The sequence below is a fragment of the Eubalaena glacialis genome, chromosome X, assembly GCF_028564815.1.
Source record: "Eubalaena glacialis isolate mEubGla1 chromosome X, mEubGla1.1.hap2.+ XY, whole genome shotgun sequence".
In the NCBI taxonomy this organism is placed as follows: domain Eukaryota; kingdom Metazoa; phylum Chordata; class Mammalia; order Artiodactyla; family Balaenidae; genus Eubalaena; species Eubalaena glacialis.
Genome location: NC_083736.1, coordinates 109,428,199 through 109,454,129, shown reverse-complemented (window position 1 = coordinate 109,454,129; position 25,931 = coordinate 109,428,199). Strand labels below are relative to the sequence as shown.

Here is a 25,931-nt window from a genome sequence, read left to right as displayed (position 1 = left end):
TGAATTGGATATTCTACTCTCTAATGTAGTCTAAAGTTCTGTTTTGTAACTAAGGTCATTCATTTTCTTGGACTCTTTGTTTTTTCTTCTCCCTCCCTGGCACTCCTCAGATCATTTTCTGTCGGAGAATTAGCTACACGCTCACGGACAAGTAGAGAAAACAAAGCCACTTCTAAGTATGGTTGACAGGCAGTCAGCTAGGCTCACTCACTAGTGAAATGACTCACTCTCACGCACCAGCTTTGGAACCTATGAGATGAAAATATGTGCTTCACAGATTTACATATCATGGGCCTGAGAGTCCAGATCTAGGCTGTTAATTCTTCAAATGCCAAAAGTCTACCCATGGTTACGATGAGGTGCTATTAGGAGAGGGATACAAAATAAACAGCAGTCATGGTGATCGACATCAAGATCAAATGCCATCACATCCAATATTAGCACTGCCTGATCTCTCCCATCTTTGGCTGATGGCCAGCTTATTTCACATAACATTTGATTACTGAAAAACTTCCACACAAACATATTGGAGTCCCTTGGCATTCCTCCCAGAGCTCCGGGTGACCTGCACTGAAGTTGAGGGGATGAGAAGTGAAGTGACAGGCCCACCCTCATCAGCCTCTCAAACCAAGTGCAATTGGGTGGGCTAGTAAAGCTTTAGGAGGGAGGCCGCATAGGTCAGAATGGCTCTCTGAGGGCGGCAGTGTAGGGTAATTGGACATGTGGACCACAGGCTCCTCTAGGGCCCGGAGGAAGAGGCAGCCAAGCTCAAGGCAAAGTGAGCAGGAGAAATATTTATTTATTTATTTATTATTTATTTTTATTTTTGGCCGCGTTGGGTCTTCGCTGCTGCGCGCGGGCTTTCTCTAGTTGCAGTGAGTGGGAGCTACTCTTCATCGCGGTGCGCAGGCTTCTCATTGCGATGGCTTCTCTTGTTGTGCGGAGCACGGGCTCTAGGCGTGCAGGCTTCAGTAGTTGGCGGCTCGCAGGCTCAGTAGCTGTGGCTCGCGGGCTCTGTAGCTGTGGCGCACGGGCTTAGTTGCTCCGTGGCATGTGGGATCTTCCCGGACCAGGGGTGGATCCCGTGTCCCCTGCACTGGCAGGCGGATTCTTAACCACTGTACCACCAGGGAAGTCCCAAGTGGGAGAAATAGTAAACCCCTACCCACCCAGGCATCGTACATATGCAACTGCTTCACTGTGCACCTGCGGGCATGGAATCACTCAACTGCCCAGGACAGACCCTCCAAGAGAGGCAGGGTAGAAAGGAGACCCTCACACCCAAGGAGTCACCTCCTCTCTCTCTCTCTCTACTTACGAAGTTTCAGGAAATGGCTGCCCTAATAGCTCCCCTCTTAGCCGTGCAGGTGCACCCCTTGGATGCACCCACCCAGACTGGGTTAACTGCATTCCCCATCCCTGATCCAAAAAAGCCTGCAACTCATGCATCCCCCTCTCTGGCTGGGCTCACAAGCCTGTCATTGCTCTGAGAACCCACAATTTGGGCCAAAGTCACAGACGGCTTACGGTGGCTCTAAGGCTGCAATCTCAGCCCAGCCGTGGGGCTGGGTAGTGTCACCGACGTGGCGAAGGATCCATAGCTTGGCTGCTGAAGGTGATCGTTTCTCTCGCAGGACCTTCAGTGACCATACTTTCATGCCTACTGCCTGTGCATAACGGTCAGCTTTACTCCCTTAATGATGATTATAAAACGGTTCTGTTTGGGCATAGAATATGTTTCCCCAAAGAATTTTCTTTTCTTTTCTGATAGGGCATTTTAAGTGTAAAATTATGGTAACACTGGCTTTGGTTATTAACAGAGATCTAGAATATTTTTATCACAGTATTGTTTATTGTGGTGCTGGGCTGCTGATCAGAGGCCCCAGCCTAGTGGAGTGAGTACCCTCCGTGCATAAGTGTGCATGTGCATGCTGGGATTGAGAGGGAGAATTTTTATGAATCAAGAGCATAATTTATACATAAGGGCACTGATGATGACACCTACGATCATTATTTTTAGAGGGCCAGGCACATGGGTGTGAGCATATTATGGCTCCTCTCCAACAGACGCTGTGGTTGACAGTAATTACCGAGTGGGCTGAGGTCCCCCTCCCGTTCTAAAAAATCTACTAGCCCACTCCCAGTCTACTAGCTTAGCTTTGGAAATCACTAGGATCCCAGGATTCTAGATATAGTACAGGAGGCGTTGGAGGAACCACTAGAGTCAGCAGTGCAAACGTTCTGCTGGGAAAGAGCCCCAAAGAGACTCAGCCCTCCGAATGTGCCAGCAACAGAGAATGCCTGTGACGAGCACGAAGGGTCATAATGATAATATTTACTTTGAAACTGCTCAGGATTCCAGGCTCAACTGGGCTCTGTTGAACTTGGAAAAAAAAACATACAAGAGAAGCAGGATTGAGGCTCAGTGCAAGAGGAGGGGAAGGGCAGCTAGCATTCTCTCAGGGTCAGGGAGCGATGGTTTCATCTCTCCGTCTCTGGGAGAGGCAGCCATCCACCTGTCTAAGACAGGCTGCCAGCGGTGGTGTGCTGGTCAGCGTCAAACAACCCACTCTCAGGAGAAAAGTTGCCGTGGTTTGTAGCATTTACCAGTTTTTGTGCTGTCATTATTCCCACCATAGCTGGTTTTAAGCTGCCAACATGACATCACTGCACATGGGCTTGGGAAGAGCTGCAGGAAGCCGGGCGAGCCGGCTCCAGCACACCACTGTTTGCCAGGTCTCTGCAAGATCAGGAGGAAGTAGAGGACAAGGTCACAGAGCCAGGCAGGACCTCGTCCCCATCCATAGGCTCCCTTGGCCAACAGGAGTTCCTGGAGAGTTCCCTTTTGGACACCTTCCGGTTGAACTCAAAGACGTTTCTCTTGGTTTATTCCAACATTCGGAGCCGGAAGAGACTAGCTCCTGATCATTGCTGTATCCCCGGCTCCTAAACCTGTGCCTGGCTCCTATTAAAGGTTCTAAATATTTGTTGAATGACTGAATGAAACAACATATCACACCTATGGGACGCACTAGAACATGCATGGGCTCCCGTGTCAGACTGCCTGCAGTCAAATGCTGGCATTGCCGCATACTACTTTTGTGACCCTGGGCCAGTTTCTTCCTCCACATTTTATAGATGAGGAATGTGACGTGCAGAGAGATGGAAGAGCAGGGGCACATTCACATAGCTAGGAAGTGGCTTGGTTACTCCATCTGTAAATTAAGGACAAATAGTAGTATTATCTAATACACAGCCTTATTTTAGGGAATAAATAAGGAAATATATGTAAGGTATTTACAGTGGTGCCCACATAGTAAGTGCTCCAGAAGCAATAGCTGTTATTACTACTCAAACCTGCTCATTTTATGGAAAAAGAGACTGGAGTCCAGAGAAGGGGAAGGGCTAGGCTTAGGTCGCAGTCATTTAGTGATAACCTGCCTGGGACTCTGCATTTCATCACTTGCAAGGACTTAATTGCACAAGGTACCAGAGGATGCAAATGTTAACAGCAGATGAGGAAAAGGGCTAAGCTTTTCTTTGTCACAGTGGTTTTGAACTCAGGGTAGAGAGGTCAACATCAGACTAGCCCAGGGAGTATAGTTTGAAAAAGCAGATTTCATATTCCATGTTTTAAATTGAATTCTTTTTTAAAAACCTGGTGTTTCCAGGATCCTATCTACATTAAGTCAAGTGAGGGGAAATCCTCTGGGCTGGTGGAGATGATTTAAAAAGGGTTAAGAAACCCCGCTGTACACTCTGAGGAGGGAGGAGGAGAGAGAAATTGACCCCTCGGGACTCCTCAGGTTTCCTGCTGGAATCTAATTGCCAAGTCCCCACCTTCCTGCAGGGGTGTGGAATCTGCTGACCTGATCTGAGTTGAACCGAGAGTGGCTCCCCTCCCCGCCTCAGTACTGGGCCCAGGACAACATCCCAGGCTCAGGCTGGGTCTGTGCCAGCCATCGAGAGAGAGCTCCCACCCCTCCCCTCCCCCAGGCTCCACATTGATGGAAAACTGGAACGGGAGCACTCGATAGCAATGGGACAAGCACACTTGATTTTCTGCCCTCTTCTCATGTTGCATTTATCACAATTCCCTAGACACCCGCCGGGTCTTTTCTTCCAGGCACTCATCATTGAGCATCTAATTTCCACAGCCCTTTTGCACTGGCAGGCATCCGGGTGGTCATTTTCCCCGTTGCCCTGCCCTGCCCGGCCCACCCGGCCTCCCTTTCTACAGCTGCGCAAACAGGGCGGGCCCTTCCCTCTGTGGTACTGCTCCTGAGGCCTCTGTGTGAGCCTCTTGCTAGGCGCTCCCGGGGAGTACCAGAAGTTGCCCATCCCCTGCTCTCTGAGAAGTCTTAGGATCAGGGAGTCAGGGAGCCAGCTCTGGGTGCTGGGGAGTCAGGGCCCGCCACGATCTAGGAGCTGCGGGGCATTCAGCAGAGAGCTCACAGAACAGGAGAGAGGGTCTCAAAGTGGGGATGTACACGGACAATTTATTAGGCACATACAAAGACCGGCGAAAATGTAGCTTAAGCTTCAACGCCCAGAGGGAAGGCGAGTTAGGGAGAGGCAGCCACCCTGTGTTCCCGTCTCAGAGGTGCTGGCCCCTTTGCAGTGGAGCGGCACCCGCACCTTGGGCGGGGAGGGGGGCGATTTATTCCGTTGCTTAGCCAAGTCTGCCACCTCCCATGGCAAAGGCCCCCACCTCACCAAATTTTTCTGGGGACCCAAATACTTCCTGTTCCTTTAGGGAGGGAAAAAAGGGCCTCTTCTGGGAGAGTCTTTGCTGCTAATAGGTATAGCAGACCCTGGCTGGAAGCACGATCTGTGTGAGGAACCATTTCCCTGCACCCTGGCAATCAACCACATTAGTCAGACCTGGCTATGAAATTGGGCTGGGGGGCCGGGTAGCCAGGCTGAGTTGAATGTTCTCCTTGTTTTCTCTCTCTCTCTCACTGATCTCTCCGCATACAGAAAGCTCTCAGTATAGACAGATATTTTTAAAAGCACCTCCTGCCTTCATAGCTCATTATTGGGGATAAAAGAGGTTTGCAAGATGCAAAGCTAGACACACCCAGAGGTGGGAGGGGAGATGGACCATTTACGGTTATTGGTTGTGCAGCTCTAACCCTAGCCCTGGACTGCCCTGCAGATATGTGCTGTCGGTCACAAGAGGGGACTTGCCAGGCCAGGATTTGCCCAGGGCAAACCCACTCCCCCCATTCCCAACTGGGAATATGTGTCAATTCTCACATCTCAAGGGTTGGGAGCGGGGAAAGGGAGAAGAGGGGTGATGATAGCAGAACAGCAGGGTAGCCCGGGTCTTCAAAGCGCAGTCCTTGGTTCCTGGCCGTGACTTGACATCCTCTGCGTCTCTCAGGAATAACCTCCACAAACGTTCACCAGTTCCCGCAGCCCTTCCCCCACTCGTCGCCCTGGTGCGAAAGCCAGTGGTTTTGAAATTCCAGGGGTTCAATTTATTAGTATCCCGCAGCCTGTTAGTTAAACAAACAATTGACTGGCTTGTTTGAAATTTAAAGGGAAGAGTAATTTGTGGCCTGCTAAATTCCCTCTCCATTAGCTAAAAATGGTCTCCCCACTGGGATACATATCCGGGTGCTGTCTGGGTCTGGCAGGGAGAGGTGGGGACTGAGAGGAGAGGATATTTATTTGATGAGGGACTGCTGTCCCTTTCTTTTAAACTTGAAAATAGCCCTTAAATTTTTATTATGAAAGCTATACATGTTCCTTGTAGAAAACTTGGAAAATAGAGAAAAGCATAAAGAAAGAAGTGAAAAGCGCACATAACCCCACCACCCAGACATGACTGTTGGTAAGAGTACATTGTATGCCCTTCCAGTCTCTTTCTAGGCATAACTCTACCTCGCCATCACTGCCTTTAACACGGTTTCTTTTTCTGATTATAAAAACGATGCATACTCAATTTTCAAATAACACAAAAATATGAAGACTAAGAAAAATTACCCCAGTTCCACTGTCCCGAGATGACCACTGCTAATATGTTGGTGCAGTTCCTTATACTCTTCTTCACTTAACTGAGATCAAATAGTCCATGTAGTTCTATGTGCACTTCACTTAGTGTCTTACCGTGTACATTTTCCCATATCAGTGAATATGCATCCAAAACATGATGTGTAATGGCTGCGTGGTCATTGTGTGAATGCATCATAATTCATTCTTTTGTTTTTCAGGAGAGACAGGTTTGGGCAAGTCCACCCTCATGGACACCCTGTTCAACACCAAGTTCGAGGGGGAGCCAGCCACCCACACACAGCCGGGTGTCCAGCTCCGGTCCAATACATATGACCTTCAAGAAAGCAACGTGGGGCTAAAGCTCACCATTGTTAGCACAGTGGGCTTCGGGGACCAGATCAACAAGGAGGACAGGTAAGGGAGGCGGTGGGGTGGGGAGGCTAGTGGGAGGCCACGGGGAGGAGCTCACCACTGGGGTCCCGCTGGACCTCTCAGATGATGCAGGCAGGCAGCAGAGAGCTCACTAGCGCCGCCTCCGCCCAGGGTCCCTGTCTATTTCAGTGTTCTACTCCACACGCTTTGCCCAAAGCAGGATGTCTTTCTATTCCATTCGTCAGACATTTATTGAGCCAGGTCCTGCCGTGCTCTGACAATCTAAAAAGGAATGACCTTGTCTCTGCCCTTGAAGCAAAGACTCACGGGGAAACCTGGTCTTAAACAAACAAGTTCCTTTGAGTGTGACCTGCTCTGTAAAGGACAGGGTACACAGAGGTAAAGGACAAGCTACAATGAGAACATGAAGGAGAGAACAGTCAGCTCCATGCAGGGAGGTCAGGGAGGCCTGCACAGAGGAGGTGCCCCTGAGCTGGCCTTTGAAGGGTGAACGATTTTGCTGGACAGACAAGGGAAGGTTGGGAACAGCATCCCGGGCAGGGACAGCTGCTTGTACAAAGGCAAAGGGATGTGGAAGACTGTGGCATGTTCTAGGGGGCTGAGCTTGCTCTGTTTGGCTAGACCAGGGGTAGAGTTACTGTGAAGCTAGTGAAGCTTGTTTCAGGGTCCTCAGTTGCACACGTGCCTCCAGAGCCCTGGAACTAATTTCCAGTCATTGTGTTGTTTGATCTTTCTTGGAGGGCCCTTCAAATCGTGTAAACCTAGGGCCCCGCGATACCTGCTGTGCCCCTGGGCCGGTGCTTGGCGTGAGCTGGGGGAAAAGTGAGGGGAGATGAGCCTGAAGAGGTAAGCAGGGACCAGATCACGGAGGGGTTTGTAGAATGTATAGATAAGGAGCCACTGAAAAGCTTTATGAAGTAGAATGATGTAGTCGAATTGGCCTTTGAAGAGGGGGCTTTGGGATAGTGTGGAGATGGGCTGGAGAGCAGGAAGACCAATTAGGAGACTGTTGGACCAATTTGATTGAGGCCAGCAGTGAAACAGGTGCTGAGACAGGGAAGAGGAGACAGATTTGATAACTACTGAGTAGGTAGACTCAACAGGACTTGGGGGTTGGGAAGGCAAAAGAAGAATCTAGAATGAGGCTTGGATTTCTGGCTTTGGAGAGTTGACAGATGGTGGCGGCATTCAGTAAGAGTTACCATAAGAGAACCAGGTTTAAGAAGAATCAGCTCTGTTTAGGACGTGTTGAGTTTGAGCTGCCTGCGGACCATCGAGAGAGGAGATGACCTTTATCGGTAGGCAGCTGCATATGCAGGGTTAGAGCTGGAAACAGACTTGGGTTATCAAGGTACAGGTGATATGTTCCAGCCACAGACACACGTAAGATCATCCAGGGATTGGAGCCGAGTGAGATGAACGCTGGGCTAAAGATAAAAACCTGAGGATGTTAAGTCAGCAGATGGAGGGAAAGACATCCTGGAAAGAGACCGATCTGGAATAAGCAGAGAGGTAGGAGGAGAGACTGTGGGTGGTTGAGAACGGTGTGCCAGTGAGGGCTGGAGTGAGAGGCTCAGATGAGGACGAGATGAGGGCTGGGTTGAGGGAGGGGGAGAGCGTCAGGCACCATCTGCGTTTAACTAAAAGTCACATGGTTATCACAGGTGCTCTTCGCAGAAAAGGTCATTCATCATTTTGAGCAAAGTGCTCATCCTTTGAGGATTCCCTTGCTTCTCAGATGAACTATATCCCAAATTCTTCTATTTCTCCCTTAAAATAACAACAGCCATACTCATTTCCTTATAATGAATAAATATATTTAGCTCCTTAATAATTGAACTGAATTCTGTTTTCCATTTGAAATTCTAGACGAAGGACACCTCTGCTTTGTATAGGCCTGCATATTGTGTTAATCTTGTTTGGTGGAGAATAAATTAAACCCTGGGGAAAGGGGATATTTGGGTCACAGTATGAGTGATTAATCTCAGCTGCAGATTGCTCGGCATCTCCTCCATTAAGTTTTTCACAGTAACATATAGTCGACGTATCTAACATTGGAAAACGCCTGCATGATGATGGTTTGGGAGGACCAAACTGATAGAGGCCCTTAGAGGCTAATCTACTTCTCTTATAGTTTTAATATCCTTACTGTTTTTCCTGATTATAAATGTGATACATGCTTATATCAAATAATACAAACTCGCATAAGTAAAACTGAGAAGCCTCCGGGAAATGGGCTGGGGAACAGGAGTAGAGTAAGCTCCAGGGATTTGTAATAAAAAGCCGTGGTTTCTCCATTCTGACAGGGCCATGAGGACATAGATAGGTCAGTGCAGCTGCACTGAAAGAGAGCATCAGAAGGCCCTGCTTTACCCAGGGTGCAGGGGCAGACAGAGAAGAGCGGTGACGAAGGCCATGTCCTGGAGAAGGGCACCATTTGAAAGCTGCTGAAGCAAAAGGAACTCGAGAGGGAGACAGAGGACAGGCTGGAAAGGGATGTGCTTAGGAACTCAGGCTTTGGTCTCAGACAGACCTAGGTTCAAATCCCACCTTGCTACTTATTAGCTCAGAGATCTTGGACAAGCGTTTTGTACTGGTCTCAGCCTATCCATAACCAATGTTGCGGCTGGACCGGCCCTTGTGGCTCTTATTATGATTGCAAGACGCCCTCAGTAATAACCGGCAGGAAACTTGAAGGGGAAAAAAGGGTTTATTACTCACAGGTTCTGGAAAGGACAAGGCACATCTGGGGCTACACAGCGAGGTTGAGGGTAGAGAAAGAGAGAGAGAGCACCTGGGCCTGGGGTTCTGCTTTCATAGGGATCGAGGGTAGGCGGCCTGTGGTTTTGCGGGCTTACTCTTTATTGGTGAATGTAAAACATAAGAGAGGGAATTTAACACGTGGGGAGAGAAAAAAACAAATGGCCTAAATGGTCAGTTATAGAAATCCACCAATATCTTTAAAACAAGGAAGCTTGGGGTGGGGGGGAGGTGGACGGGGCTGGTTCCTTATCTTTCTGTGGCTGGCAGTGTGTTTATTCGAGATAGCTGTCCTTGAAGTAGGTGCCTTTTTGAAGTGGATGCCTCCGAAATCAAAGCTTAAATCAGACACTCGCGTTACAAAAATGCAAGTTACAACTGTCAGGGCTTACACTACAACTAGGCACTTAAATTCTCTATGCCTCAGTTTTCTGTCAAGTAGGGATGATGATAATACTGATATCTACCCAGAGGGTTATGGGTGAGGCATACTCCACGTGTATGGCACAGGAAACGCTTAAACAGTGCCTGGCACGGGGTAACTAACGAACAGAAGATATTGTTATGATCGTGACTTTTATTGGTAGAAGAATCAAGGGAGAGTTGTATTATATAGCATATGGGAGGGAATGATAGTGTCCAGGAAGATAAAAACTGAAAAATATCCATTGGGTTTGGCAACATGAAGGTCATTAATACACTTAAGAATAATAATTCCAGGGAAATCGTGGGTAGAAACAAGATTGCCATGAGTGAATGGGAGGTAAGGAAGTAAAGGCATCAGAATAGCAAAAGGAGGGACTTCCCTGGTGGCGCAGTGGTTAAGAATCCACCTGCCAGTGCGGGGGACAGGGATTCGAGCCCTGGTCCGGGAAGATACCACATGGCACGGAGCAACTAAGCCTGTGTGCGACAACTACTGGGCCTGCGCTCTAGAGCCCTTGAGCCACAACTACTGAGCCCTCGTGCCACAACTATTGAAGCCTGTGCACCTAGAGCCCGTGCTCCGCAACAAGAGAAGCCATGGCAATGAGAAGCCTGTGCACCACAACGAAGAGTAGCCCCCGCTCGCCACAACTAGAGAAAGCCTGTGCACAGCAACCAAGACCCAATGCAGCCAAAAATAAATAAATAAATAAATTTATTTGAAAAAAAAAAAGAATAGCAAAAGGAGCAATTGAACAGAAAAATGAGTCCAAGATCAAGTCCATGTTTATATGGGAATTTAGCATTTGTAAGTTAGCAAGGAAAGAATGGACTATTCAAGAAAACGTGCTGGGAAAATAGGCCATCCGTTAGGAAAAAATAAGATGAGACCGTCCCACACAAACACCATTCACAAAAATAGATTCCAGTTGGATTAAAAACAACTTCTAAAAATATAAGGAAAATATATAGGAGAATATTCTTATAACTTTGGGGGTAGAGAAGGCTTTTCTCTTTTTTTTAACATCTTTACTGGAGTATAATTGCTTTACAATGGTGTGTTAGTTTCTGCTTTATAACCAAGTGAATCAGTTATACGTATACACATGTTCCCATATCTCTTCCCTCTTGCGTCTCCCTCCCTCCCACCCTCCCTATCCCACGCCTCTAGGAGATCACAAAGCACCGAGCTGATCTCCCTGTGCTATACGGCTGCTTCCCACTAGCTATCTATTTTACGCTTGGTAGTGTATATATGTCCATGCCACTCTCTCACTTTGTCACAGCTTACCCTTCCCCCTCCCCCTATCCTCAAGTCCATTCTCTAGTAGGTCTGTGACTTTATTCCCATCTTGCCCCTAGGCTCTTCTTGACCTTTTTTTTTTTCTTAGATTCCATATATACGTGTTAGCATATGGTATTTGTTTTTCTCTTTCTGACTTACTTCACTCTGTATGACAGACTCTGGGTCCATCCACCTCACTACAAATAACTCAGTTTCGTTTCTCTTTATGGCTGAGTAATATTCCATGTATATATGTGCCACATCTTCCTTATCCATTCATCTGTTGATGGACACTTAGGTTGTTTCCATGTCCTGGCTATTGTAAATAGAGCTGCAATGAATATTTTGGTACATGACTCCTTTTGAATTATGGTTTTCTCAGGGTATATGCCCAGTAGTGGGATTGCTGGGTCGTATGGTAGTTCTATTTTTAGTTTTTTAAGGAACGTCCATAGTGTTCTCCATAGTGGCTGTATCAATTTACATTCCCACCAACAGTGCAAAAGGGTTCCCTTTTCTCCACACCCTCTCCAGCATTTATTGTTTGTAGATTTTTTGATGATGGCCATTCTGACCAGTGTGAGATGATACCTCATTGTAGTTTTGATTTGCATTTCTCTAATGACTAATGATGTTGAGCATTCTTTCATGTGTTTGTTGGCAATCTGTATATCTTCTTTGGAGAAATGTCTATTTAAGTCTTCTGCCCATTTTTGGATTGGGTTGTTTGTTTTTTTGATATTGAGCTGCATGAGATGCTTGTAAATTTTGGAGATTAATCCTTTGTCAGTTGCTTCATTTGCAAATATTTTCTCCTATTCTGAGAGTTGTCTTTTTGTCTTGTTTATGGTTTCCTTTGCTGTGCAAAAGCTTTTAAGCTTCATTAGGTGCCATTTGTTTATTTTTGTTTTTATTTCCATTTCTCTAGGAGGTGGGTCAAAAAGGATCTTGCTGTGATTTATGTCATAGAGTGTTTTGCCTATGTTTTCCTCTAAGAGTTTGATAGTGTCTGGCCTTACACTTAGGTCTTTAATCCATTTTGAGTTTATTTTTGTGTATGGTGTTAGGGAGTGTTCTAATTTCATACTTTTACATGTAGCTGTCCAGTTTTCCCAGCACCACTTATTGAAGAGGCTGTCTTTTCTCCACTGTATATTCTTGCCTCCTTTATCAAAGATAAGATGACCAGATGTGCGTGGGTTTATCTCTAGGCTTTCTATCCTGTTCCATTGATCTATATTTCTGTTTTTGTGCCAGTACCATACTGTCTTGATGACTGTAGCTTTGTAGTATAGTCTGAAGTCAGGGAGCCTGATTCCTCCAGCTCCGTTTTTCTTTCTCAAGATTGCTTTGGCTATTCGGGGTCTTTTGTGTTTCCATACAAATTGTGAAATTTTTTGTTCTAGTTCTGTGAAAAATTCCAGTGGTAGTTTGATAGGGATTGCATTGAATCTGTAGATTGCTTTGGGTTGTAGAGTCATTTTCACAATGTTGATTCTTCCAATCCAAGAACATGGTATATCTCTCCATCTATTTGTATCATCTTTAATTTCTTTCCTCAGTGTCTTATAATTTTCTGCATACAGGTCTTTTGTCTCCTTAGGTAGGTTTATTCCTAGATATTTTATTCTTTTTGTTGCAGTGGTAAATGGGAGTGTTTTCTTAATTTCACTTTCAGATTTTTCATCATTAGTGTATAGGAATGCTAGAGATTTCTGTGCATTAATTTTGTATCCTGCTACTTTACCAAATTCATTGATTAGCTCTAGCAGTTTTCTGGTAGCATCTTTAGGATTCTCTATGTATAGTATCACGTCATCTGCAAACAGTGACAGCTTTACTTCTTCTTTTCCGATTTGCATTCCTTTTATTTCTTTTTCTTCTCTGATTGCTGTGGCTAAAACTTCCAAAACTATGTTGAATAATAGTGGTGAGAGTGGGCAACCTTGTCTTGTTCCTGATCTTAGTGGAAATGGTTTCAGTTTTTCACCATTGAGGACAATGTTGGCTGTGGGTTTGTCATATATGGCCTTTATTATGTTGAGAAAAGTTCCCTATATGCCTACTTTCTGCAGGGTTTTTATCATAAATGGGTGTTGAATTTTGTCAAAAGCTTTCTCTGCATCTATTGAGATGATCATATGGGTTTTCTCCTTCAGTTTGTTAATATGGTGTATCACATTGATTGATTTGCGTATATTGAAGAATCCTTGCATTCCTGGGATAAACCCCACTTGATCATGGTGTATGATCCTTTTAATGTGCTGTTGGATTCTGTTTGCTAGTATTTTGTTGAGGATTTTTGCATCTATGTTCATCAGTGATATTGGCCTGTAGTTTTCTTTCTTTGTGACATCTTTGTCTGGTTTTGGTATCAGGGTGATCGTGGCCTTGTAGAATGAGTTGGGGAGTGTTCCTCCCTCTGCTGTATTTTGGAAGAGTTTGAGAAGGATAGGTGTTAGCTCTTCTCTAAATGTTTGATAGAATACACCTGTGAAGCCATCTGGTCCTGGGCTTTTGTTTGTTGGAAGATTTTTTTTTAATTTATCATTTATTTTTGGCTGCGTTGGGTCTTCATTGCTGCGCACGGGCTTTCTCTAGTTGCAGTGAGCGGGGGCTACTCTTCGTTGTGGTGCGTGGGGGCTACTCTTCGTTGCGGTGTGTGAGCTTCAGTAGTTGTGGCTCACAGGCTCCAGAGCGCAGGCTCAGTAGTTGTTGCGCACGGGCTTAGTTGCTCCATGGCACGTGCAATCTCCCGGACCAGAGCTCGAACCTGTGTCCCCTGCATTGGCAGGCGGATTCTTAACCACTGTGCCACCAGGGAAGTCCTGTTGGAAGATTTTTAATCACAGTTTCAACTTCAGTGCTTGTGATTGGTCTGTTCATACTTTCTATTTCCTTCTGGTTCAGTCTCGGAAGGTTGTGCATTTCTAACAATTTGTCCATTTCTTCCAGGTTGTCCATTTTATTGGCATAGAGTTGCTTGTAGTAATCTCTCATGATCCTTTGTATTTCTGCAGTGTCAGTTGTTACCTCTCCTTTTTCATTTCTAATTCTATTGATTTGAGTCTTCTCCCTTTTTTTCTTGATGAGTCTGGCTAATGGTTTATCAATTTTGTTTATCTTCTCAAAGCACCAGCTTTTAGTTTTATTGATCTTTGCTATCGTTTCCTTCATTTCTTTTTCATTTATTTCTATTCTGATCTTTATGATTTCTTTCCTTCTGCTAACTTTGGGGGTTTTTTGTTCTTCTTTCTCTAACTGCTTTATGTGTAAGGTTAGGTTGTTTATTTGAGATGTTTCTTGTTTCTTAAGGTAGGATTGTATTGCTATACACTTCCCTCTTAGAACTGCTTTTGCTGCATCCCATAGGTTTTGGGTCATCGTGTTTTCGTTGTCATTTGTTTCTAGGTATTTTTTGATTTCCCCTTTGATTTCTTCAGTGATCACTTGGTTACTAAGTAGTGTATTGTTTAGCCTCCATGTGTTTGTATTTTTTACAGAATTTTTCCTGTAATTGATATCTAGTCTTATAACGTTGTGGTCGGAAAAGATACTTGATATGATTTCAATTTTCTTAAACTTACCAAGGCTTGGTTTGTGACCCAAGATATGATCTATCCTGGAGAATGTTTCATGAGCACTTGAGAAGAATGTGTATTCTGTGGTTTTTGGATGGAATGTCCTATAAATAGCAATTAAGTCCAATCTTGTTTAATGTATCATTTAAAGCTTGTTTCCTTATTTATTTTCATTTTGGATGATCTGTCCATTGGTGAAAGTGGGGTGTTACAGTCCCCTACTATGATTGTGTTACTGTCGATTTCCCCTTTTATGGCTGTTAGTATTTGCCTTATGTATTGAGGTGCTCCTATGTTGGGTGCATAAATCTTTACAGTTGTTATATCTTCTTCTTGGATCGATCCCTTGATCATTATGTAGTGTCCTTCTTTGTCTCTTGTAATAGTCTTTATTTTAAAGTCTATTTTGTCTGATATGAGAATTGCTACTCCAGCTTTCTTTTGATTTCCATTTGCATGGAATATCTTTTTCCATCCCCTCACTTTCAGTCTCTGTGTGTCCCTAGGTCTGAAGTGGGTCTCTTGTAGACAGCATATATACGGGTCTTGTTTTTGTATCCATTCAGCCAGTCTGTGTCTTTTGGTTGGAGCATTTAATCCATTTACATTTAAGGTAATTATTGATATGTATGTTCCTATTACCATTTTCTTTTTTTTTAAAATTATTTATTTATTTATGGCTGTGTTGGATCTTCGTTTCTGTGCAAGGGCTTTCTCTAGTTGCCACAAGTGGGGGCCACTCTTCATCGCGGTGCATGGGCCTCTCACTATCGCGGCCTCTCTTGTTGCGGAGCACAAGCTCCAGACGCGCAGGCTCAGTAGTTGTGGCTCACGGGCCTAGTTGCTCCGCGGCATGTGGGATCTTCCCAGAACAGGGCTCGAACCTGTGTCCTCTGCATTGGCATGCAGATTCTCAACCATTGCGCCACCAGGGAAGCCCACCATTTTCTTAATTGTTTTGGGTTTGTTATTGTAGGTCTTTTCCTTCTCTTGTGTTTCCTGCCTAGAGAAGTTCCTTTAGCATTTGTTGTAAAGCTGGTTTGGTGGTGCTGAATTCTCTTAGCTTTTGCTTGTCTGTAAAGGTTTTAATTTCTCCATCAAATCTGAATGAGATTCTTGCTGGGTAGAGTAATCTTGGTTGTAGGGTTTTCTTCTTCATCAGTTTAAATATGTCCTGCCACTCCCTTCTGGCTTGCAGAGTTTCTGCTGAAAGATCAGCTGTTAACCTTATGGGGATTCCCTTGTGTGTTACTTGTTGTTTTTCCCTTGCTGCTTTTAATATTTTTTCTTTGTATTTAATTTTTGATAGTTTGATTAATATGTGTCTTGGCGTGTTTCTCCTTGGATTTATCCTGTATGGGACTCTCTGTGCTTCCTGGACTTGATTAACTATTTCCTTTCCCATATTAGGGAAGTTTTTAACTATAATCTCTTCAAATATTTTCTCAGTCCCTTTCTTTTTCTCTTCTTCTTCTGGGACCCCTATAATTCAAATGTTGGTGTGTTTAATGTTGTCCCAGAGGTCTCTGAGACTGTCCTCAGTTCTTTTCATTCTTTTTTCTTTATTCTGCTCTGCAGTAGTTATTTCCACTATTTTATCTTCCAGGTCACTTATCTGTTCTTCTGCCTCAGTTATTCTGCTATTGATCCCTTAGAGAAGGCTTTTCTAATCATGACACAAAATCCAAAAGTCATAGAAGACTGACAGATTTAAATTTGTTAAAAACAAAACAAAAACCTTTTTCTTGTGGATGAAAAATGTCGCCTGCTTTTTCAGTAAACAAAGGATGTTGAGGCCATCAAGCCAGCATGGCCACCTGCAACAGTGCACCCTGAGGGGACTCAGAATGGATGGAGAAAAGCAGGATATTGGCCCTAGATAGTTAAGATGCCTGTCAAAGGCATGATTTCAATGAGCCCAGCCAGACTCTTGCCTCTTCCCATACATAGAAAAGTGCTACAGTCCTTAACTTGAGATGTCTGGTCTTCTTTAATTAACAGTAATCTTTTGATGTTCTGACTACCTGGTTTTTGTTGCAAAAAACCCTGTATATCCTGGCTCCTCCCTTACCTCTTTGGAGCAGTCCCTCAGAGCTCTCTGAGAAGCTGTCTTCTGGGCTAAGTCCTCAGTTTTGTCCACCAAATAAAACATAATTCTCAACTTTTAGGTTGTGCATTTTTTCAGTCAATAGTCTACTGAAAGATACTATAAACAAAAGTAAAAACAAACTATAGATGAGGAAAAAATATTTGCAACCTCTATTGCAAAGGATTTTTCTAAAATGTAAAAAGAGCTTGTACAATTCAATGAGAAATAAAGAAGTAATTGACAGAAGGGGAAATGTAAATGGCCCATCAACATATGAAATGATTGTCATTCAACTTCATCAGTGAGTAGGGAAATGTAAAATGAAACAATGAAGTATTTTTTTCATCTATCAGATTTGCAAAAATAAAACATAAAAATATAATATCCATTAATACCAGGTAATTTTATTCATGTTGCTGGGAGTGTAAATTGATACAGATTTTGTAAAGGGCAGATTTGATGGTATCTATTAAAATTTTAAATGTGAATATCTTATGATCCAGCAGGTCCACCTTTAGGAATATAGCCTAGAGAAACAACTGTACTTGTTCATAAAAAGCATACAAAAAGGATGTTCAGTGCAGCATTGGTTATGGAACGAAAAAATATTTTTAAACAGTCTAAATTTCCACCAATAGGGCAACTAAATGAGCTACAGTACAACCATACCATGGAACTGTATTTGGCACTGTAAAAGAATGAGTTAGATCTATATATACATGCTGTTAAGTGAAAAAAAGAAGTTGAAGAATGATACACAGATCATGATGCCATTTGTATAGATCTGCCCCTTCCCAGTAAAACAAACATTTCTCTCTCTCTCTCTCTCTCTGTTTATAGAAGCAGAGAAAAAAGTCTGCAAGAATAATCAACCAACTAAAAATAGTAACTACTATTAGTAGTTACCTCTGAGGAAGGTAGATTAAGTACATGTATTGCTTGCATAATTAAAAATAAATTTTTGGGACTTCCCTGGTGGCGCAGTGGTTAAGAATCCGCCTGCCAATGTAGGGGACACGGGTTCGAGCCCTGGTCCGGGAAGATCCCACGTGCCGCGGAGCGACTAAGCCCGTGTGCCACAACTACTGAGCCTGCGCTCTAGAGCCCGTGCTCTGCAACAAGAGAAGCCACCACAATGAGAAGCCCGCTCACCGCAACGAAGAGTAGCCCCCGCTCGCTGCAACTAGAGAAAGCCCGTGTGCAGCAATGAAGACCCAACGCAGCCAAAAATTTTTTAATTAATTAATTTTAAAAAATAAAAAATAAAAAGAGTTGAAAAAATTTAAAAAGAAGCAGATAAAGTGGATATACACTGCTCCTTTAAAAAACTTTTCTGAGCTGGGAAAAAGATAAAGCAGTGTCTAGAGGGAAGCAAGAAGGTCACAGGTGAGTTTTATGAGGATGGGAGAGATGACAAGGGCTTGAACAGGAGCAGAAGCTTCCAGGATGGAGAGGAGGGGGCAGATGTGAGAGAAATAGACAATAGTAACCAATTGATGCGGGGGATCTAGTTCAGTTTATAAAATACTAAATGCCTACTGTGTGCCAGGTACAGTGTGAGGTGCCAGGGCTACTGAGAAATAAGACACAGTCTGTAGTTAAGGAGCTTGTAGTTTAGTAGAGGGGGCAAATATGTATACAATCTCTACATAATGTGGTAAGTACAGTAACAGAGGTATGTGGAGGGGGCCTGTCAGAACAGGAAGAGCAGCAATCAAGCCTGGCGGTGGGAGTATAGGGTGCAGGTTGCTGAAAGGGGAGAGGAGGTGATCAGGAATGATTGGGCTAAGTCTTGAAGTCTTGCAGGATGAGTACAAGGTAGTGACCTGGCTTAGAGTGGGTATTCAGTACACATTTGTTGAATGAATTAATGATATATACATTGATGGGAAAAAGAAAATAAACACCTCTAACTTCTCGTCATTTAAAACCAAAAGTATCCAACTCACAGACATAGAAAACAAACTTATGGTTACCAAAGGGGGAAGCGGGGGAGGGATAAATTAGGAGGTTGGGATTAACAGATACACACTACTATAGACAAAATAAACAACAAGGACCTACTGTATAGCACAGGGAACTATGTTCAATATCTTGTAATAACCTATAATGGAAAAGAATCTGAAAAAGAAGATATACAGTATAACTGAATCACTTTGCTATACACCTGAAACTAACACAACATTGTAGATCAACTATACTTCAAACAGCAACAAAAGAAACCCAAAGTATCCATTGAAGGTTTCAGCTAGGATGCTGGTGAGGGTGGAAAACAGTCTACAGTGTGTTGAGCAATGAACGAGAAGTAAAAATAAATAAATGAGTAGATTATTCTTTCAAAAAAAATCTCCATCCATGCATTAAATATTTATTGGGCACCTATAATATGCCAGACCCTGTGGTAGGTACAGAAAAGAAACTTGACTGCTAAGGGAAGAAAGGACACAGGGCAGTAGTTGGGGAGAAATGTGTGGTTGAGGAGGACTGGGCTGTGGAAGGATCTTTTTTTAAATTTTGAGATGAGGGAAGACTTAAGCCTGTTTATAGGTTGCGGGAGGGAGTAGTCAGTAGTAGGTGAGGAGCTGATAGATGAAGCCAGGTTCTCAAAGAGCCTGAAAGGAATAAGATCAAGTACACAAGGGGCGGTGGACCTTGAACAGGATGAGGGACCCTTCATCCTCAGAGACCAGAGGGGAACGGGGAAGGGGAGGGAGTGAGGTGGGTTGGGGTAGTGTGAGCCTGGTGACCTTGATTTTGTTGATAAAGTAGAAGATAATACCGTCTTGTGAGAGGGAAGGGGTCATGAATAAGTTCTGGAGCTTGAGGAAAGTGTTGAAAGTTTGGCATGGTCAATGAAAGCAGTAGGAAGGGAGCCAATCAAGGCCGAGCAAAAGGATCGTCATGTTGTTTTAAAGGCCTTTGTGAGGTTGGAGGCCAGGAATTTGGGTGCCAAGACCCAAAGTTTTTGTTTGTTTGTTTGTTTGTTTAATATTTATTGATTTATTTATTTTGGCAGCGTCGGGTTTTAGTTCGTGGCATGCAGGATCTTTAGTTGTGGCATGCACGTGGGATCTAGTTCCCTGACCAGGGATCGAACCCGGGCCCCCTGCATTGGGAGCGCAGAGTCTTACCCACTGGACCACCAGGGAAGTCCCCAAGACCCAAAGTTTTGTGATTGCTTCGAGTCAACTTCAGCAGCAGTGGTGTAGGAGCAGAGAGCAGATCCTGAAATTTATTCAGCCCAGCAGTTTCGCTAGGCAAGGAGGGTAGAAAGCAGGGGTGTGGTGGGAGATGAATTGATAAAAGAGTGTTTTGGACAATCAGTTATGGGGGTCAGCCTGGGCCGAGAAGGAGATGAGGCCAAGAGGGGGTTGATATCCTGTGAGATAATGGAGAGGTCAAGGTACCAGAGGATTCTATGAGGTGAAAGATCAGGTTTAGGCAGACTGAAGGCATAGGAGAGCTGAGAAGTTGTGCGGTGGTCGTCAGATAGTGGGGTGTTAGAAGCTGTCTTGGGTGAAGCTGGCCTGGCAAACGGTATGATGTGTAGGTGGCTGAAGTAGAGGGAGCTGGAGGTTGGTGAAGTTGAGGCGATCAAGGAATAAAGTGGCTGAAGGTTGATGGCCTGTCCGCAAGCACATTGCAGTCACCCAGAACAGGGAGAAAGACGGGGTCAGGCACCCCCAGAAGAGGATAGAACAGGCCTCAAATGGAGAAAGTTGTTTTACACTGAGGTAGAGGAGTAACGCCCTAGAAGTGGGGCTGAGGGGCTACCTGAATGCCCACACACTGAGCCCAACGTACACAGGTTGTGGGAGAATAAGAAGCCTACACAGGGGACTTCCCTGGTGGCGCAGTGGTTAAGAATCCGCCTGCCAATGCAGGGGACACGGGTTCGATCCCTGGTCTGGGAAGATCCCACATGCTGCGGAGCAACTAAGCCCGTGCATCACCAACTACTGAGCCTGTGCTCTAGAGCCCGCGAGCCACAACTACTGAGCCTGTGTGCCACAACTACTGAGCCCGCCGAGCCACAACTACTGAGCCTGTGTGCCACAACTACTGAGCCCGCACGCCACAACTACTGAAGCCCGCGCGCCTAGAGCCCGTGCTCCACAACAAGAGAAACCACTGCAATGAGAAGCCCGTGCACTGCAACGAAGAGTAGCCCCCGCTCGTCACAACTAGAGAAAGCCCGCACGCAGCCAAAAAAAAAAAAGAAGCCTATGTAGGAGGGGGCTGCCAGGCAATGGGGTCCTCAGGGTTGCAGGGTCCTCAGAGGAGAATTAGGTTACCAGTAGCGTGAAGAGGTAAGGCAAGTTCTGTGAAGAGGAAGATGATATAGGCCAGCACTTCTCAAACTTTAAAGTTGCATACAAGCCACTGAGGCTCTTAATAAGATGTAGATTCTGATCCTGTAGGTCTGGGTTGGGAACTGGAGAGTCTGGATTTCTAACAAGTTTTCAGGTGACCACAGTGCTGCCGGTTCAAGGACCACAGTCTGAGTGGCAAAGATGTAGGCAATTTTGTTTACCATGGTTCAGGGGTTTCAGAGGGCACAGTGGACGGTTTTGAGGGATGATGAGTCCATGAGGAGAGAGTGGAATAGCAATGAGCATAGAGGGAAGAGGTGACTGGAAGGATGGAGTAGATTAGCTGTTGTCACCCTGGGCGCTGTTCCAGTAGACCTGACCTTATGGTATCTTGGCTTTGATGCCTGCGATGGTGCTGTTCAAGTATAATGTCTGTGACCAGGCCTTCTGGGTTTCCAGCAGGGGAGCTTCTGACAGCTGCGTTTGCACTGAGGACTGGCACGTGGGAGAAGGAGACTGGGATGACTTGCAGGTGTCTAGGAAACGGATAGGAGACAGTGATAACTGAGGCCATGGGAGTGACCAGGACCACGCAGGGCTAACGGGCATGTGATGTGTAGAATGACAACAAAAGATGGTCCAGGATGGAACTTCAGAGATGAGCCAACAATTTAAGCTAAGGCAAGTGAGAAAGAAGAGTTATTATAGAGGTAGGAGCTAATGGTGGCAGTGAAGCCAGGGGACAGTGTTTCAAGAAAGGACTGGTCAACATTATCAAGAAAGATGACAATTGAAAAGTATTCATTGAAAGGTAAAATTACTATTTTTCCATAATATCTCTGTCTAGGAAACCCAAAATAATCAACTGAAAGACAATTCTAATGGATAGTAGTTCTGCAAGGTAGCCAATTTCAAAATAAACATGCATAAAGCCATAGACTTCTTATCACCTGACAATAACCAAATAGAAAACATTATGGAACAGAAGACCCTCTTCACGGTTAAAAAAAAAAAACCTTACTATATCCTACCCACAAGACCCTATGTGATCTGTCCCCTGCTACCTTGCTTGCTTCATCTCTTATTATTCTTGTATTTCTTGAGGTGAAATTCACATAACATAAAATTAAGTCTTTTAAAGTGAGCAATTCAGTGGCATTTAATAAATTCACAATGTTGTGCAACCACCACCTCTGTTTAGTCCCCAGACATTCTCATCACCCCAAAAGGAAACACATTAAACAATAACTTCCCATTCCCCTCTCCCCTCAGCCCACAGTAAGTAACCATTATTCTGTTTTCTGTTTCTGTGAATTTGACTATTCTAGGTACCTCACAGAAGTGGAACCATATACTATTTGTCCTTTTGTGTCTGGCTTCTTTCATTTAGCATGATGTTTTCAAGGTTCATCCATGTGGCAGCATGTGTCCGAATTTTCTTCCTTTTCATGGCTGAGTAATATTCCATTGTATGATATTCCACACTTTATCAGTTGATGGACGTTTGAGTTGTTTCCACCTTTGGGCAATTGTGAATAGTTTATTGTTCTTCCTTCGTTCACTAATTCTACTGCTCAAACTTGTCAAGCTTGTTTCTGCCTTAGGACAATTACATTTGTTATTCCCTCTGCCTGGAATGCTCTTCTCCCAGATTCTCCATGACTGTTCATTCTCATCCTTGCAGCTCAAATGCCACATCCTCAGAGAAGCCTTCCCTGATCACTGTATTTAAAGTAGCTGAACCCTCAGCCACTTTTTATCCCATTATCCTATTTTATTGTCTTCATAGTATATATCATTGTCTGAAATGAATAAGAAATAGTGTCTAGACCAGGGCTTGTTTTGTGCCTTTGGCCCCTTAACCAAACAGTGAGGCGTATGGGCTCAGAATAACATTTTTAAATGCCTAAAATACATCAATTATACCAAAAAATAGTTACCAAAATACTTTAAAATTGTGATATAGTAATCTGTGCGCTTCTCTTTTAATCCCTGAAATAACAATATCTATATGCAGGTCTAATAACTATTATACTTTAGAAGTTGTGATGATTATAAATGCTATTTTGAGATATTTGCAACAACTGTAATAGGAAACAAAAAATATTGGTGATTTCTATTGGTTATGAAATCACAGGCTGAAGTGACTGCAGATTGTTACCTACTTTTATACCTGAAGAAACTCTAAACTTCAGTTAGAGCTTAGTGAAAAAGATGTGGTTTTTTCCTATCCAAGTTCATGGATCCTATGAATTCTATGCATAGACCCCTTGGAGGTCTGTGGACCCCGGTTAAGAATTCCTACCCTGAAAAGTAAAAGATAAACAGTAGTGAGGAGGAGGGGTAGAGTATATTGGAGCTGGGTTTTGTAGGAGATGGAAGAGATCATAGTAAGCCAGGGAAAATGGGCTGGAAAAAAGCTGCCTTTGGGTGTGAGGGGTGTAGAAATTTCCAGGTGAGAAGGATATGAGGGAAGCAGCATCTCTGAAGGGGAGTCAGGTGTCATTTAGAGGAAGGGAGCATTTTGTGAGGAGGTTGCCTATAGGAGTAAGGGATTTTTGTTTACCATGGGCTGGAGTCCAGTGAGCATGACAGAGTGGGATGGGGGAGACGGCCACTGAGGGAAGATGAGCCGTTGGGAGCAGGGCTGGGACCCTTACTATATTCCAGATACCATGCCGGACACTGAGAATATAAAGATGAATAATACTCTAGTTATGGGACTTCTCTGGTGGTGCAGTGGTTAAGAATCTGCCTGCCAGTGCAGGGGACACAGGTTTGATCCCTGGTCCGGGAAGATCCCACACGCTGCGGAGCAACTGAGCCCCTGCGCCACAACTACTGAGCCTGCGCTCTAGAGCCTGCGAGCCACAACTACTGAAGCCCACGCGCCTAGAGCCCGTGTCCCGCAACAAGAGAAGCCACTGCAATGAGAAGCCCACGTACTGCAACGAAGAGTAGCCGCCACTCACCGCAACTAGAGAAAAACCCGCACACAGCAACGAAGACCCAATGCAGCCAAAAAATAAATTTAAAAAAAAAGACTCTAGTTATAAGATAAATACGAGGGATGTAATGTACAACATAATAAATACAATTAACAGGGCTGTATGTTATATATGAAAGTTAAGAGACTTAATCCTGAATTCTCATCAAAAGGGAAAATTTTTTTGTATTTCTTTAATTTTGTACCTGTATGAGATAATGGATATTCACTAAAGTTATTGTGATAATCGCTTGATGATGTAAATCACTATGCTGTGCACCTTAAAACTTATACAGTGCTCTATGTCACTTATATCTCAATAAAACTGGGAGCAGAAACAAAAGAAAATGCAGGAAGAAGGGGAAAAATGAATAAGACAAAGATGAGTCATCCATTTAGGATTAGTCTAAACCAAATACTGTTGGTTGACTGGCTGCTTTGGCTGGTCTGACGATGCATCTCTTCAGAGACCCTAAGAGCCAGAGGCATTAGCAGAAAGATAGGCTCAGGGTATCACTAGAGATTCAGGGGAAAAAAAGCTAAAAATGCATTGTTTTCTTTCCTCCTTTGATCCCTTTTGTAGAGCAAAAAAAAATGAAGTAAAAAAGTTATGTAATGGAGGGAAAAATGTAGCAGTGCCATAATTAGATCACTCAAATGAGCCTGTCACCTGAAAATTAATTGGATAAACCTAAGGGATGTATCCCCCCGCCCCCACTCCTAATTCTTTAGGAACCTTCTAAGGATCTCTGCAACCAACAGATTCTTTGATGCTCTTACCCTTCAGAACAATGTTTGGCTCATAGGGGTCAAAGGAAGAAAGAAAGGACTATATTTTTAGATTTTTCTCTGCGGCTCCAGAGGTACCCAGCATCTGGCTCTCTCTGTATGTAGCTCTCAGAATCTAGAATTCTGTGATTCTTTTTAAAAAGGCTCTTTTGCCTTCTCTACTAGGGGGATCTTTCAAAAAGGCTCAGGGTGGGAGCTGCTGCTCCTCCTTCAGTCGCGTTCCCTTCCCGCAGTGGTCGCTGCAGACTCCCTCTCCCGGGCCAGATGATAAACCTCTTCCAGCTTGAAGGGAGAAGCCCTGGAGGCAGGGGCAGCGGACAGACAGGGAGATGAGAACAGAGGCAGGGCGGAGGCTAGAGCAGGAAGAGGCTGCAGGGGCGGCAGGAATGGCCTGGGAGAGAACAGAGAAGCTTCCCAGGACAGAGAGAAGCAGAGGACTGACTCTCGGCTAAGACCCCTGGCAAGACTTGGAGCCACACGGGAGCGCCGTGCCTGGAGACTCAGTGAGCTGGGGGGCGGGGCGTGCTGTGTGTGTGTGTGTGCGCGCACGTGTGTTAAGGTTGTGCAGACGGGACTATCTTTACCAAATTTTGTCCGAATACGTAGATTTTCAAGTCACAACCTTAGAGGAAATGAGAACTGGAAAAATATCTGGACCTTAGGGGAGCCAAGTGGGGAGTGCCTCGAACCCAGGAAGATTGAGCAGAACCCAGTGTGTTCTGGAAGATTCCCCAGCAATGGGTCAAGGAGAGGTCCTGACCGCCACTGGGTACCAGCTTGAGTATTAGGCACTGCGGGAGAGACACAGGAAGCGGAGACATGAGCCCAGCCTGGCGCGCAATCAGCCCATCCACAGATACTGCCAGTGGGCTCCACACTGCTCGGGGCCCCGTGGGGGCAGAGAAGGGCCCTTCACTGTCCCTGCCCTTCACAAGGACACAGTCTATTTGAGGGAACACTAATCCTTGTGAAGCAACAGTAAGCGATCCAATAGCATAATTCTTTTTTACACTCCTGGGTCACAGAAGGGATTTCTGGCATAACTGGGGAATTGTGGAGGAGATGGGCATTCATCCGAGCCCTGAGGCCTGGGAGGGCAGGATTGGGATGAGAAGAGAGAAATGCACATTCTAGAGAGAAAGCGCACTGATGGGCATATGGTTGGCTCATGTGGGGACCAAAGAGGTGGCCAGTCTGACGGAGTTGGAGGCCCACTGAGAGGAGATGGAGAAATCCAGCTGGATGGGGAGAGTCAGATTACCGAGGACATTTTCAACTTCTAAAAGAGTTTCGAAGCCTATCAAAATCC

At 44.7% G+C, this 25,931-nt stretch overlaps 1 protein-coding gene across 8 annotated transcripts in view; it reads left to right on the top strand.

Moving 5' to 3' along the window:
• SEPTIN6 (septin 6) overlaps positions 1-25,931 on the top strand; it is a 71,171-nt gene that overhangs the window by 15,272 nt on the left and 29,968 nt on the right. For all 8 annotated transcript variants that reach the window (XM_061179449.1, XM_061179447.1, XM_061179445.1 and 5 more), the window contains one exon: positions 6,219-6,414. In XM_061179449.1, coding sequence (XP_061035432.1) covers positions 6,219-6,414 — 196 coding nt within the window. The remainder of the gene's footprint in view (positions 1-6,218; positions 6,415-25,931) is intronic.